Genomic DNA, 15,456 nt, shown 5'->3' on the forward strand with positions numbered 1-15,456 from the left:
CCATTCAAAAACCTTTTGTGAAGCATTTAAGATTTTGCTCCAAACTCCTTGTTTCTAATGCTTATTTGGTTCCATTATTTGTTTGAACTGAAATGCGTATAATTGAATTCTCTATTAATAAATGTTTAAATTGTCTCAACTTTATGTTTTTACCAACTAGCCAGAAATTACTGTCTCTATATACACTTTGGTGCCAGTGGGCCAGTATTTTCAGTGTGCTGCCTTTTTAGCCGAATTTTGGGCATTTGACGTAGGAAAGAGTGGGAGGATTTCCACATTTTCACCAAAACAAACTCTACGTCTGGAACCATCCTGGTGCCTGAGTCATAGGTACACTTATGACATCATAACCCTGTCTCCTTCTTCCCTCTTCCTGCCGGGCTGTGGCTGGGAGAGCACAGACCTGGGGGCAGTGAAAACATTGAGCTCCTAATCATGGGGAATTTAGGGGATTGCAGACCGGAGGGGATTTGAACCATTTATGTCCCAAGTCATGGGCATTTGGTTTTGTGTAAGAGAGAGCCACCCAAAGTTACAGTCAGGGGAAGGTGGATTTGCACAGTTAACTCAGGGTGCCAGTCCTACATTTAGGGTCTCTCTCTGGACAAGGCAGGAGGTTGAATGTTTGGTGGATTTGGCACAAAGTTGTACAAAGAGCACCTACCGATACCTTTCCCCTCTAAACTCTGATTACAGAAGGATGGCCAGTTTTGTGAAATCACAATAGAAGAAGACATTGATGAAACCAGATCAATGAAGAAAAAAGAGAAAAAGAAAAAAATACAGCCTTCACCCACACCGCCACCCCCTCCACCAAAGGTGAGTGAGAGGTCCTCAAAGTTGAAGGTTAACTCCTAGTTGCAGCATCTCTGACCTGAGTCACTCAACGGTCATGGGTTGTCCTCTCTGTGCCCCATAGCATGGCATGATCCCGGAATTTGTCATCTGAACTAGGATCCACAGGTGAAAGATAGTGGTATCAATTATTCCTCAGGAACAATAAGCATAACCCCAGAACGTCCCTGGGCAACCAGGATGAATGGTTGGCCTATCCCAAGCTGGAGTGAGTAGGGATGGACTCATCCTTGATTATCTTCCCCTCTTAGTTCCTTCTCGGTCAGAGAAATGTGGGTGACTGAGGCACGGAGAGTTGGTTGTAGGGAGGGGAACAAGTGGGGATCAGACCATGTCAAGCTGGGGAGTGGAATGGTGAGCCAGTGTAGGGAAGGCATTGCCACGAACAGGGAGATCTGAGTGTAGAACTGTGTGGGAGCACATGTGTGTGTGTATGTGCACACATGTGTGCATGTATGCATGCTAACTAAAGTCAAGGGTGTGAGAACCAAGAAGAATGAAAGTGAGAAATGAGTGAGACTCATTCTCACTCAGTAAGGACTCCAGACCATGTGGAGCAGGGAAACTTCTATACTGTGACTTCCCGGAGGGACACAGCAGGTTGTGGGTTGAGCTGGAGTCAGGCATGAAAGGTGAGCAAAGGATGCCACTTCTCCAGCCTCCAAGTGGGATGTAAGGGAAGGGATATTGCACCCCAGGTAGGTGGCCAGGCCCATGTGCAACACGATACATGATGTACTGGTTCCAGGCTGACCAACGAGGTCCATGTCACCACGTGGTAGCTAGGACGTATAAGGACCCTGAGATGCAGGGGACAGACAGTGTGACATGTCCAGGTCCATTAATCAGAGAGGGGCAGAGACAGGACACCTATCTGGTCTACTGGCTCCCTGCCTAGTCTTCCTGAGATCCTGAGGAAGGGGACGTTGTTGACAAAGGATCAGGAGCCATTCCTGGCACAGCCTGGAGCTGAGTTGGGTGGGGAATGTCCCCTGAGAGTCCCTTCTTTGTCTTTGCAACCTCTTCCCCCAAAGAAAAAGAAGCTCCCTGACCAAGAACAGAAAGCCATAAAGATCAGGCCTGGTGGCGGGGCACCCTGGTGCGCAGGACATTGCTGCATGCGACACTCAGAGCATGGATCATTCAGCAGTGGTGGAAGATGACACTGGCAAAGCTGCTGGAAAAGAGGAAACGAGCAGCCCTAGAGTCCTACGCTCAGCAAGAACGGGCAGTGGTCAAGCTACAGTCCTTGGTCCGCATGTGGCACATACGCCAGCGATACTGCCGTTTGCTCCATGCTGCCCGCATTATTCAGCTGTATTGGCGCTGGCATAATTGCCATAGCCGTGGCTTTTTCCAGGGCAGCTATGACCTCACAGCATCCCATCTGGGACTAGAACTCGAGATTTTTCTGGGGTCACAGATTTGTTGGATTACAGACTGCATCCCCTTCCCAATAAAGAGCTAATCAGGTCTGCTCCAACTCTGTGTCACCAGATCTCTGTCACAAGCTCCAGGAGGTCCTGTGTCAGCAAAGGGTCAGGGAAAATGATGGCAGATACCGGGCATGTCATGGTCAGCTCTGAGGAAGTGGCAGAGGTCATCTGGGGTCCCTTGTGGAAAAGGATTCTAACTACCAGGTTCTGGGTGAGGGGGATCTGTAATTGATTAGCAATGTCTGCCATGGGTAGGAGAGTTGGGGATGCAGGGCCACCAACTCCACCAACTCCAGGGAGACTCCTTCACACTGTGGTCTATATAAATGGCACCTCCTATAGTTATGCCACATGGAGGTTGTGTCCCCTGATGCCCTTAATTCTTCCATGTCTTCCCATTAAATGTAGAACAATTCAAAAAGCCCTCCCATGGTCTAGATAAGCCTGCAGGGTCTGGCCCTGACCACGTCGCCCTCTCCATGTCCTCCTTGGCCCACCCTGCTATTCAGACCTTCCCCGCACATTCCCATCTCAGCAGTTTGCACCTGCAGCCTCCTCTCCTTGGATGCTCTTACCAGGTGGAGATCCCCCTCCGTTCAGGTGTGTCTCCGTTCAGGTGCTCCACTCTCTCTCCTCAAGGAGACCTTCTTTGACCACCTTATTGAAATGCCTTCCCCACCTTACTGTACGCTCTAGCTCCTGACTCTGCTTTCCTCTTTTCAAAGTTCCCATCACTACCCAAGGTTATCTTGCCTCATTTTCTATTTTCTGTTGCCCCCACTAGAGGATGAGCTTCAGGAGAATAAGGACTCTGGGTTCAAATCTGTGTTCCCAGAACCTAGGTCAGTAGGTTCTGTTTCTTCATCTCTCTCCCTTTCTAATATGTTATTGTATGTATATTTTAGGTTTTGTATATCATGTCATTTTGTCATCTTAAAAAAAAAAAAAAGTCCCTTTCTGGGTTGGGAGACACTGCCCCGCCCAGGTCTAGCCAGTTAGTTCTTAGAGATAGCTAAGGACTCATCCCAGAGCACGCCTTTCATCTGCAAGCTAACCTATTCAGGGAGGTACCTCCTTTCTCTCTGTCCTCTACACCCCAGAGGGCTGTATTTCTCTGCCTTAATTATCCCAAGCCAGGTACTAGGCACCTGCCCACCCCCAACAGCTTAGGGGCCACAGAAAACACTCAAACCAGTCCATTCTAAACTGTTACCCTTTCCTGCCTTGCCTTTCCCACTCCGACATAGGCCATGGGAAAAGTTTTTCCCTCATCCTTGTCTTCTGCCACCTGACAAAAACCTGATGACCCTGTGTGACATGCGATGACCTCTTCTTTGAGACATTGAAGTATAATAAACTTTATTTTGTGCTTCTATTTTCTTGCAGCTGCACCTGACTGATCATCACATGAAAGAACACAAAACATGAATATAATTTAAGTAAAATTCACATAACCATTTTTAGATTAGCCATATAATATTAACGATTAATATAAGACTAAAAATTCAGTGGCCTTTAGTACCTTCGCCATGTTAAGCAACCACTGTCTTCTGTATCAAGTTCTAAAACATTTTCATGGTCCTAAAAGAAAATCCTGTACCCATTAAGGGGCACCTGGGTGGCTCAGTCAGCTAAGCATCTGACTCTTTATTTTGACTCAGGTCACGATCTCATGGTTGTGAAATCGAGCCCCACGTCGGGCTCCGTGCCTAGCATGAAGACTGCTTGGGATTCTCTCTCCCTCTCCCTGCCTCTCTGCCCCCTCCCACTCACACACACTCTCTCTCTCAAAATAAATACATAAACATTTAAAAAAAAAAGAAAGAAAACCAAAGAAAGGGTTCCTGGGTGGCTCAGTCCGTTAAACGTCCGGCTGCTCAGTCATGATCTCGAAGTTCATGGATTTGAGTCCTGCTTCGGGCTCTGTGCTGACAGCTCAGAACCTGGAGCCTGCCCCTCCCATGCTCATGCTCTGTCTCTCCCTCTCTCTCAAAAATAAATAAACATTAAAATTTTTTTGAATAAATAAATAAACATTGAAAATAATTTTTAAAAAAGAAAAGAAAACCTTATACTCATTAAGCGTTAATTCCCTGGTAAACCGTCCTCCTGCCAGTGGCAACTGCCAATCTGCATTCTGTCTCCATAAGTTTACCTACTCTGGACTTTTCATATAAATGGAATAATAAAATATTTTGTCTGGTTTCATACACTTCCTATGGTTTTGAGGCTCATCCACACCGTAGTATGCATCAGTACTTCATGACTTTTTATAGCTGATTAACATTGTGTGTCTATACCAGCTTTTGTTTATCCACTCATTTTTTTTAACTTTTTAAAAAAATCTATTTATTTTGAGGCAGAGGGCAGGAAGGGGCAGAGAGACAGGAAGAGAGAGAATTCCAAGCAAGCTCCACACTGTCAGCACTGAGCCCCGTGTGGGGCTCGAACTCACGAACCTCAAGACCATGACCTAAGCCGAAACCAAGAGCTGGACGCCCAACTGATGGAGCCACCCAGGAACCCCATTCCACTCATCTTTTGATAGATACTTGGATTGTGTGCACCTTTTGGCTACGTGAATAATGTCACTACAAATATTTAGCCACTACACGACATTACATTCCCACCAATGGGGTACAGGGTTCTAATTTTTCTACATCTTTTCTGACACTTTTTTTTCATTTTTGCAAATTCTAGCCAACCCAGTGAGTGGGAAGTGGTATCTCATTGCAGTCTGATTTACATTTCCCTCATGATGAATGATGTTGGGCATCTTCTTGTGCCTTTTGGTCATTTGTCCACCTCTGGAGAAAAGTCTGTTCAAACTTTGAGAAACTTTTCATTAGGTTGTGGCTGTCTTTTTGCAGTTTCAATAAACATTTATGTAATGAATGAATACACAATCCTACCAGGACTTGAATTTGTGGCTTCACCATGGTTCACAGCCTATTTTCTGGAAACAGCTGCCCCACCATCCCTGAATGAATCTCTCAGACAACCATCCTAGGTCCTTCATACCCAGTTGACATGTTATTCTAGGATTTTTGGAATTATTATGTCTCTCTGGCAATGCTTCCATGTGTGTATGTGTGTGTGTATATATGGGCAATGGAAGGAGGATCTATTGGTCTCACCATTTCATCTACAGATACTGCTCTCTCTGTTGGTTTTCATCTCTCTATGTGTCTCGGTCTATCCCTCATAATTCTGTCTCTCATTATATCTATAATCTGTTCCTCAGTATCTTTCTCCCCCAGTCTGGGCCTCCCTCTGTCCTACACATTTCATGATGTCTCTGTTTTTCAATTCACTGGATTTTCTGGATCTGTACCTTTCTGGTAGAGATCATTAATAGCTAACCTGCCTTATATGTATTTCTTCTCTTCTAGGTCTTGCTTGCCCCTTATCCCTAAGAGCCCCTCAAAGATGAGATGGAGAAGTCTCATGGAGGGTACCGATATGGTTGCTCCTGGATGATGGAGGCATGCACCTAACCTAAACTCAGCCTAGGACGTGCAAGTACTTAGAAATGTCAGAGTATTTTATGCATGTGGCCACAACGATTGGTTCAGGAATGAGTGCATGACATAAGTCAGGCCATTGAGTCTCTGTTGTGGTGCTGTATTGAAACTCCTAGGATTACCAACTATAAGGATTATGAAACCAGAGCTGCTAGGGACACCACATGGAAATAGCTGAGAATGGAACTGACACAGAGTAAAGTGGATCCATCAGTTGCCAAGAGAAAGACTAAGCCGTGAGGATTCCTTTGGGCCTCTGAAGCCAGCCATGCCTGAAGCTACAACTACCTATACTATGGGAATTCATTTTGTGAGCCCATAAACCTTCATTTTCACTTATGTCAGTTTGTTAAAACAGCAAAAAAAAAAAAAAAAAAATCTCACTAGATTGATAAACATTTAAATATTACTCAGGGATCAAAAAGAATGAAATCTTGCCATTTGCAACAATGTGGATAGAGCTAGAGTGTAGTATGCTAAGCGAAATAAGTCAGAGAAAGACAAATATCATATGATTTCACTCATATGTGGAACTTAGGAAGCAAAAGGAAGTGCCTGGGTGGCTCAGTTGGTTAAGTGTCCAACTTCGGCTCAGGTTATGATCTGATGGCTGGTGGGTTTGAACCCCACGTTGGGCTCTGTGCTGACAGCTCGGAGGTTGGAGCCTGCTTCAGATTCTGTGTCTCCCTCTCTCTTTGCCTCTCCTCTGCTCGTGCTCTGTCTCTCTCTCTCAAAAATAAACATTAAAAAATTTTTAAATAAAAAAAAAGAAAACAGGTGAATATAGGGGAAGAGAAGGAAAAATAAAATAAGATAAAAACAGAGAAGGAGGCAGACCATAAGAGACTCTTAAATACAGAGAACAAACTGAGGGCAGCTGGAGGGGAGGTGCCTGGGGAGATAGGCTAAATGGGTGATGGGCATTAAGGAAGATATTTGTTGGGATGAACACTGGGTGTTACATGTAAGTGATGAATCACTAAATTCTCCTCCTGAAACCACTGCTACACTATATATTAACTAACTTGAATTTAAATTTTTAAAAAAGACTTAAATAAAATGTAAGGACAAAAAAAATTAAAAGAGATTGAATTTGATGTGAACTGCTTCTCAGAAAGTGGTTTTCAAAAATTAGTTTTTGAGTTAGAAACCTGACAGAAGGTGTGCCTAGGGAATTCTCAAGTAAGTGTGGGGTTATGTCTCATTTAATGAACCCAGTTCTTCTAATGCTGTGTAGTGTGGTGAAAAGGGAAAGTGCTATAGATTGATGGGTAAATCAGCTAATTATCTAGAATCAGAATGAATGAATGTGAATCTAATCATGGATTGGTCACCTATGAGCCAAATGTGGAGTCTTTAGCCTAGTTCAACAAGTCAGCAGGCAGGAGTCATGGGCAACCATCAGCCGTTCATGAAACAACTGTGTTAGGAATGAATAGAATTGTCAGGTCCTTCTCTTGCCTCACTCGACTTACACAAAGCACATGTGTGCAGTCTTCACTTCTAGGATAACCTCTGAGCTGTGTCTCTTAAAGAAAGTGGACATCCTATTATATGTGTTGGATCGAAATAGAGCAATGCTTTTCAAACTGTAGCATACATCACAATCATGTGAGGGGGCTCATCAAAGCAGATTGCTGGCCCCACCCAACATATCTGATTTAGTTTACAGGGTCCCAAGAATATTTCTAGTATGTTTTCTAGGTGATGCTGTGGCTACTGTTCTAGGGAACCCCACTTTGAGAACCACTGGGGTAGATCTTAACTATGTGGTCACTGTGAAGGACAGCATGACCAAACTAGCAGAGCCGCACATAAATTGGAGGTTTATTTCTCCTTTCCAAAGAAGTTGAGAAATAGGTGTCCAAACCCCGGTATGGCACTTCACAGGGTGAAGAATCCTAGCCCCTTCTACCTTGTTACTCTGCTGTATACGGTCTGTGAGCCCAAGATCACCTCATGATCCCAAATGGCTGTTTCAACTTCAACAATCCCCTCCACAATCTAGCCAGCGAGGAGGAAGGAGAAGGAGAAAGGCATATTCCTTCTCTTTTAGGGCATATCCTTGAAGTTACATATGCCACTCTTGTCCATAGCTCAAAGGAGGTAACAGAAGACCAAATAAAAGGGGAGATATACCATATAGTTATTGATAGAATGACTCAACATTGTAAAATTGCAAATTATCTCCAAGTTGATCTCCAGGTGGAACTCAATTCCTATAAGAATCTGATCAGGAGTTTTTGGGAACTTGACAAGCTGATAAAAAATCATATTAAGTAAGTGTCCACAATCAGTTAAGACGGTTTTGACAAAAAGGCTAGAGCTAGGAGTATGGTAAAGCACATGAAAATACATCAAAAGACTGTAATAATAACAGTGTGTAGTTGAGACACTAAGAATCTAAGGTGAGGAGTAAACATTTAAATACGGATTTGTTGGATTTCCCTCATCCCATTCTCTTCCTTCATGTGTACAGCTGGCAACAGCCCCTCCTCCACCCTGGCTGAAGAGAGTCTTCTTTTCTGCCTAAGTTGAACCAGAGAGGATCTAGACTCCAATATTTCAGTCATGGCGGAAGGCAGAGGTGAAGGCAGAGGTGGCGGAAGGCATACTAAAATGGAGCAATTAACTGAAAGTGTGTAGGCTAGACAGTGAGGCCTCCAACCCTTGGTGCCAGCTCAGCTCCCTGAAGGCTTGCAGTCAGTCAGATTTCATTCCACTCTCTGACTTGAGGTTCTGGGATTCCTTTCTGGGACATCAGTCAATTATTGCTACGCAAATGCTGCATGGCAGACTGCCACAAGCCTCAGTGGCAGGCAGCAGTAAGCATGCTGACCTAGGCTGTGTTTAACTGGGGTAGCTTGTCTAGAGAAACTCTGCCCCACGTTTCTCATCCTCTTCCTCATACCCCGGGCACTTCCTTGTTGGCAATGGCAGAAGTCCAAGAGGGTAAACATAAATTGGCAAAGACTTTCAAAACCAAGGCCAAACTTGCATGTCATCATTCCACCTTATTCTGTTGGCCAAAGCACATCACATTGCCAATCTAAGGCACAGGAAGATAGATTCTGTCCCCTTACGGGAAGAAACTACAAAGTCCCATAGGAAAAAGTATGAATGTAAGACCACTAAAGCAATCTACCACAAGCTCCAAAGAATAAAACAAATGAATGCTAATTTGGGGGGTCCCCCACTGAAACAAAACCCAACTCTGCCTTATTAACCTACTCTGAGTGGTACCAGTTAAGAAACCGCACCCATGCACCCTGAGCTTCCCTTTGGCATTTTAGTGCCACGCTCACACACATGAATAAACAACCAAGGATCATTAACATGAGAGACTGAAATAAAAAGAAAAAAGGGGACTTAAAAGAAAAGAGATCGTACTGGGAACAGAAGAAAAAGGTTTAAAAAACCAAACTTAACAATTACAACTACTATTCTCTTTTTTTTTTTAATGTTTATTTATTTTTGAGAGAGAGAGACAGAGCACGAGCCGGGGAGGGGCAGAGAAAGAGGGAGACACAGAATCCGAAGCAGGCTCCAGGCTCTGAGCTGTTGGCACAGAGCTGGTGGGGCTGGAACCCATGAACCATGAGAGATCATGACCTGAGCCAAAGTAAGATGCTTAACTGACTGAGCCACTAAGGTGCCCCTATTACTACTATTCCTAATAAAAGATAACAAATCAATGAAATAAGAATACTGTGCTATAAAAGAATAATCCAAGGACAAGAAAGAGCTCTTGAAAGTTAAGACTTTTAAAAATGGAGAATACCTTCTAAAAAAGTAGAATAAAAAGACAAAGAAAATAGTGTAGAAAATATTGGAAAATTAGAGGATCAATCTATGATCTAATGGGTTTTCTCTAAGTATTAAAATGGAGAAAATTAAAAGGTAGAAATGATTTTTAGAAAACTAATACAATAAAGTTTCCAATAGTTGAATAATACAAATTTTATAAACTAATGTGCCCCATACAGTGAGTGAGGCAGGGAGTGGGGGAACATCTCAGAGAGGCTGAGAACAACATGTCTAGTGGGTGTGAGGGATCTGGGATGGTTGGCTCAGAAATGTTGGGACAGTTGTTTCTAAGGAGTAGGGTTTGAACCCTGATGAAGGCATAAATCTAAGACCTAGATGGAATCATGTATTCCTTCACTATGCAATCACTTATTGAAACAACAGTAATTTCAGAACATCCTAAAAACTAAAGATAAGGGATAAGGAGAAAATCCTAAAAGCTTCCAGAGAGGAAAAAATAAGTCACATCATATGGAGAAAGGAATCAGAGTAACATTAGACCTCTAGGAAAACAGTTAAAGCAATTCCTCAAAATTCTGAGGGAAAACTATTTTCAGTCTAGAATTCCATACTCAGCAACACTATCAATCAGATTTGAAGGTGTAAAAAAAAGTCATTTTAAGACATGCAAATCTCTACATATTGATATCCATATACTTTTCCTTAGGAAACTATCATAACATGTGCTCTATCCAAAATAGGAACTAAATCCAAGAAAGAGGGAGACCCAATGTGCAGGATCATGTTCTGTCACTTGGTGAAGACCTCAGTGTAAGATGTAAACCAGAATTTAACAGGAAAATATGTGACCCTAGATGAGAAAGCACTAATTTAAAAAATTTCAAAAGCACAATTACAAAGGGAGAAATGGATGGAATGATATCTGTGCAGTGAATAACACCATGAAGAAAGTCAGCTGGCCGATGATTGTTGGGGAGAGAATATTTGTAACATATCTATCCACAAAAGGTTGTCCAAGGAAGTCATCCAAGAGGATGATGGGAATCCAACAGAAAAAAATAGGCCAAGGACTCTACCAGGCAATTACACAGAGATGCTAGAAGGTCAAGATGAAATAATCGTAAGAGCTGAAAGACACAGAGCAGTACTAAGACCGGGTGCCATTCCAAGGACTTCACCTTCATGAATCTCCACAAGAGCTCCTTGGAGGAGGAACCATGTTTCTATCTTCACTTTGCCCAGGAGGAAACAGACACCACTGGAAGACTTGCTCAAGTGCACACAGCTAGAAAGGGTCTGTGTCAAGGTTGGATCCCTGTTATTCACCCTGAAGAATCCTGCTCTGCTCAAGTCCCTAGTGAAAAAAATGGAAATTAAAAGAGCAAGGTGACACCACTTCACGTCTTTCAGTTCGGCGAAAATTAGGAGGTGATTGACAGAGGTTGCACTGGTGGTGCCACTGTGGAAAACAATCTGTCAGCATTTAGTAGCATGGAGGAACCACCTGTCCCATGACACAGCAAGCCACCCCCCTGTGCATTCCCTGGAGAATGCCTCCCATGGAGGCACAGACACATGCGGGAAGATGTTCCTCATGGCACTCTCTGCCATGGCTTAACTCATCCGTGGGGCAGAGAGCAGGGAAAACAGGTTATCCTGGGTCATGAGCACATAGGGAGTCCTTATCTGTTGTCAAATTGTGTATATATTTAAACATTTTCATGATAAAAAGCTTTTATGAAGTTGTGCAAGAAAGGATAGGGAACCAGAATGTGCTCCATGGCACAGTGGTCAGTGGCACTCACAGAGTCATGATAATATAAACACTAAATTGCGATTGGGGACCTAAATGGCAGCAAGTGACCTAGTGGGGAAGATGAAGGGAGAAAAAGTGCGGTTTTGGGGATGGGGCAGAAAGCCAAGTCCTCATCTTTTTTGGTGGAGAGTTAAGGTCTTGAAATGAAGAGACCACATCAGCATGTCACTGAGGTCTGGAGGGGGCTATCCAGAGTCAGTTAAGAGATGAAAGTGAACGTGCCTGTGAGATGGCAGTGGGGACAGCCAGAGGCAGCTGGTCTTGGAGGCAAGCCTGAATAACTAAGTGACTCTTTCAAATATGACCATTGCTACCACTAGAGGAATCTACACTGGGGAACACTGTCTCTTACATAATGACTCATGTTTGGAAAATTCCTCCAGCCCAGTAAATTTCAGACACTGAGTGGAAGGGCTTATTTTGTTTTAAGGAACATATATTGGCTTGTTAGGCACCAAACAACTGTAGAAATACAGGGGTTCAGCAGCTGGAGGGGAATAGAAATAGGCTGAGGTACCTCCATCCTGACCCTTCCTTAGCCCCTTCTGCTCACCCTCCATACTCACAGTCTCACATACTCACATACTCACTAATTAAAAGAAGGATTTTCCCACATACTGATGAAGGGCATGGAGGCAAAGAAGGCAAGACACAGGAAGCACCCTGAGCCCAGGAACCTTCCTCTGCACTGTGTAAGCAGCTCTCCTTAGTGATGATGACAGGAAAGTCTTGTGGGTGGGCCAGACTAGAGGTCATCCTTTGGACAGGACAGATTCACGGGGGCTATGGTTTCCCCAAGGACAATCCCTGGTCAATCCCTGGCAGGAGGGAAATGGGTAGATGTTTCCTCTTTACCCAACAAATTTGAGGCAACCTGGTCCCTGGGTCATAGTTGCCCTTGTGACATCATGGCTATCTCCTCCTCTCCCACCCTTCCTGATTCTGCCAGGACCAATGGAGCAGCAACCAGAGGGGGTGTGAACACCTGAACTACTGCCCCAAACCATGGGCGGTAAATGCTGTGTAAGACAGCCAAACACCCCCTCCCTGGAAGTAGGGAGTTAGCCCATGGCAGAGGGAAGCACCAGATGACTTCAAAAGGACTCAGGAGGGGCACCTGGGTGGCTCAGTCAGTTAAGCGTCCCACCCTTGATTTGGGCTCAGGTCATAATCTCACAGTTGTGAGATTGAGCCCTGTGTTGGGCTCCATGCCATGGAGCCTGCTTGGGATTCTCTCTCTCCCGCTCTCTGCCCCTCCCCCACTCATGCTCCCTCTCTCTCACATTAAATAAATAAACTTTTTTTTTAAATCTTTTTTAAATTTTTTTTTTCAACATTTATTTATTTTTGGGACAGAGAGAGACAGAGCATGAACGGGGGAGGGGCAGAGAGAGAGGGAGACACAGAATCGGAAACAGGCTCCAGGCTCTGAGCCATCAGCCCAGAGCCTGACACGGGGCTCGAACTCACGAACCGCGAGATCGTGACCTGGCTGAAGTCGGACGCTTAACCGACTGCGCCACCCAGGCGCCCCCTTTTTTTTTAAATCTTAAAAAAAAAAAGGACTCAGAAAGAATGGGGAAGTAGACCTGTGAGGACTTTGCACAGAAACTGGTCCTCACTCATGCTTTCTCTCTATATTCTGATTGCAGAAGTCTGGTCCAGATAAGGATGCACTAGAAACTGAGAAGCTGAAGGTAGGTGGAGCCTAGGAGCATGAGAGAACCACAGTTCATTGACCATCTGAGCACAGAGTTCTTGAAAGTGAAGGATCCATCTCTGGTCCCACAGCTGAGAAGTCAGCTCAGTGTTGCTCTCCTGTCCCCATAAATTCCCTCCCTATTCTGAGTGAGCTATGTTAAGTATGAAGAGACAGCAGAGAGGTGAGGAATCAGGATGCAGACAGGCCACTGGAAGGTGGGGCACAGTAGTGGGAACTGGAAATCCAGAGAAAGTAAAGCCTGGGTTTAGAAGGATATAGCAGTGACTGAAAGGTAGTGGAAATCAAAAGAAGTGAGGTAAAGGAAAGCCCTCAAGGGGCTATGGGTTGGCATGAGGCATCAGGAGGCAGAATCATAGGCTGGAATTTGGGTTGAGATGTAGGCCATAAATGCAGAGGTTCATCCTCAGAGGACCTTTTGGTTCCTCACACTCATGGCAGGTCTTCTGGATCAGAAATTGTTTCCACAGAACCTGTGAAGATCACAGGGCAAGCATATCCCCATTTTGTAGATGAGGACACTATGACTCAGAAGATGACCAATACGTCTATGGCCACAGGTAAGGTAGAAGTAGAGGCAAAACCCCACCCAGGACTCCTGGGTCCTCAGAACCACCAGGGGAAAGGCTAGTTAAGAAAGAAGATCAGAGCTCCTGCGTGGCAGACACCAGACTTGTGGTTGTTCATAACAAATTCATGTGGAGTCCTCTGCTTTGCTTGGTTAGAGGCTTTGTCAAAAACGTCACAGAGCAAGAATCAAGGCAGCTGAGAAGATCCAGTCCTGGTGGCGTGGCACCCTGGTACGTCGCACCCTGCTGGTGGCAGCCCTCAGGGCCTGGATGATTCAGCTCTGGTGGAGAACACTTTTGTGGAGGCGGGTTCTTAAGCAGCGGCGGGACCTGTTGAAGATCTATGTAATCCAGGAGGAGGCGGCAGTCAAGCTCCAGTCCTGGGTTCGCATGTGGCAGTGCCATCGACGTTACTGCCGAATATGCAATGCTGTCTGCATCCTTCAGGCCCCAAAGAGCTATTTTGCCTTCCAGACCAGTGATATTCTACAGGCACAATATGAAGTCACTCCCAACCAGCCGGAGTTCCATATTGAAATCCTATCAGTCTAAAAGTACCAGAGGGTGGAGTACTACTCCACTGCCCCCCAATAAATGTCTGACCAGGTTTTGTGTGTCTCAGTGACTCCTACACCATGAAGACCCCAAGGCCTCCACCTTCTATGTGGGAAAAGACACATATCTCTCCCCCCACTCCCACCCTTTAGTGCTGACTGACAGTGGCCATATGCCACTGGCTCTATCCAAATCAGAAACTGCTACCTGAGGCTGTTCTCACACATCAAGAGCCAAGTGTACCATTCCATAGCCCTGGCACCATTATCTCCTGATCTTGCAATTGGGAGCAGTTAGGCTTTATATTCCCAAAGACTCCAGGCACCTCTTCTTATGAGAGTTGCCTTTGAATCCATGCTCTGTTAGCCTGCCATCATGAGCCAGCTGGGGCTTGCACCCATTGGCTGTCTATTTGGCAAGCCCCTAGACAGAAGTCAGACACTTTGCTGGCTCTTGAGAGCAGTACAGCCCATAGAATGCACAGGAGGCTGACCTTAGTGGTGACTAGGCACAAGGTTTTTCAAGTTTTGTGCTAATTTGGATGCTGTTTTCTTTGGGAAATAGCAGGTATCATGATCTTAAGGAACCTCAGCTCTGCTTCCATCCTCAGGACCAGCTTCTCCAGGGTGCTGAAACACAAATAGGGCTCCCACTGATATCACTGCCACCCTATGTGTGACACCATTCTTAGTAACTTCAGTATTAACTTAGATGATGCTCCAAGCCCCTTGCCTCTTACCTCCAGTGATTTTGACTTCCATTTTACCTGAATCACCCACTCCTATAATTGCACCAGAGATTGTTGCTTTTCAAGCTGCCTTTAAGGAATGGCCTTTTAAAAAAAAAAAAAAAAGTGTCCAATCCATCATATACTAATTCTTTTGTAAAACAATAAAAATGAATTGTGGGAAAAAACAAGTAGAAAAGTTATACAGAATATAAGGCTTACTTTTGTTAGGCTGGACACACATAAAATTTCTGTTTCAATTTGCTATACAAATTTCTAAGTGCTTAATCTCAATCTTTGTACTTAATCTCAGTGGTAGCAAATGCTCACCATACTTTGGGTGGCATTGTCCTGGTCCTTGTCATAACTGACCACAGCAACACCAATACTGATTTTAATAATCTTGGTCTCTAACTTTTGCTTTCTATGCTTTAGGGCAGAAGTCAGAAAACTATGGCTTGCAGTTGAGTGGTTGTGATTGTGACA

General features: G+C 44.5%; 2 protein-coding genes across 2 annotated transcripts; both read left to right on the top strand.

Moving 5' to 3' along the window:
* The first annotated feature begins 753 nt into the window (after positions 1-753).
* On the top strand, positions 754-2,323 carry LOC115500016 (IQ domain-containing protein F5-like). The gene is given in 3 exon segments (XM_030294314.1): positions 754-819; positions 1,890-1,926; positions 1,929-2,323. Coding segments are annotated over 3 exon segments (498 nt in total).
* A 10,081-nt stretch (positions 2,324-12,404) lies between these two features.
* On the top strand, positions 12,405-14,240 carry IQCF3 (IQ motif containing F3). The gene is made up of 4 exons (XM_030294326.1): positions 12,405-12,422; positions 13,052-13,089; positions 13,760-13,774; positions 13,847-14,240. The coding sequence occupies exons 1-4, from the start codon at positions 12,405-12,407 to the stop codon at positions 14,238-14,240; spliced, it is 465 nt and encodes a 154-aa protein (XP_030150186.1).
* The last annotated feature ends 1,216 nt before the right edge of the window (positions 14,241-15,456 follow it).

The sequence above is a fragment of the Lynx canadensis genome, chromosome A2 (assembly GCF_007474595.2).
Source record: "Lynx canadensis isolate LIC74 chromosome A2, mLynCan4.pri.v2, whole genome shotgun sequence".
Taxonomy (NCBI): Eukaryota; Metazoa; Chordata; class Mammalia; order Carnivora; family Felidae; genus Lynx; species Lynx canadensis.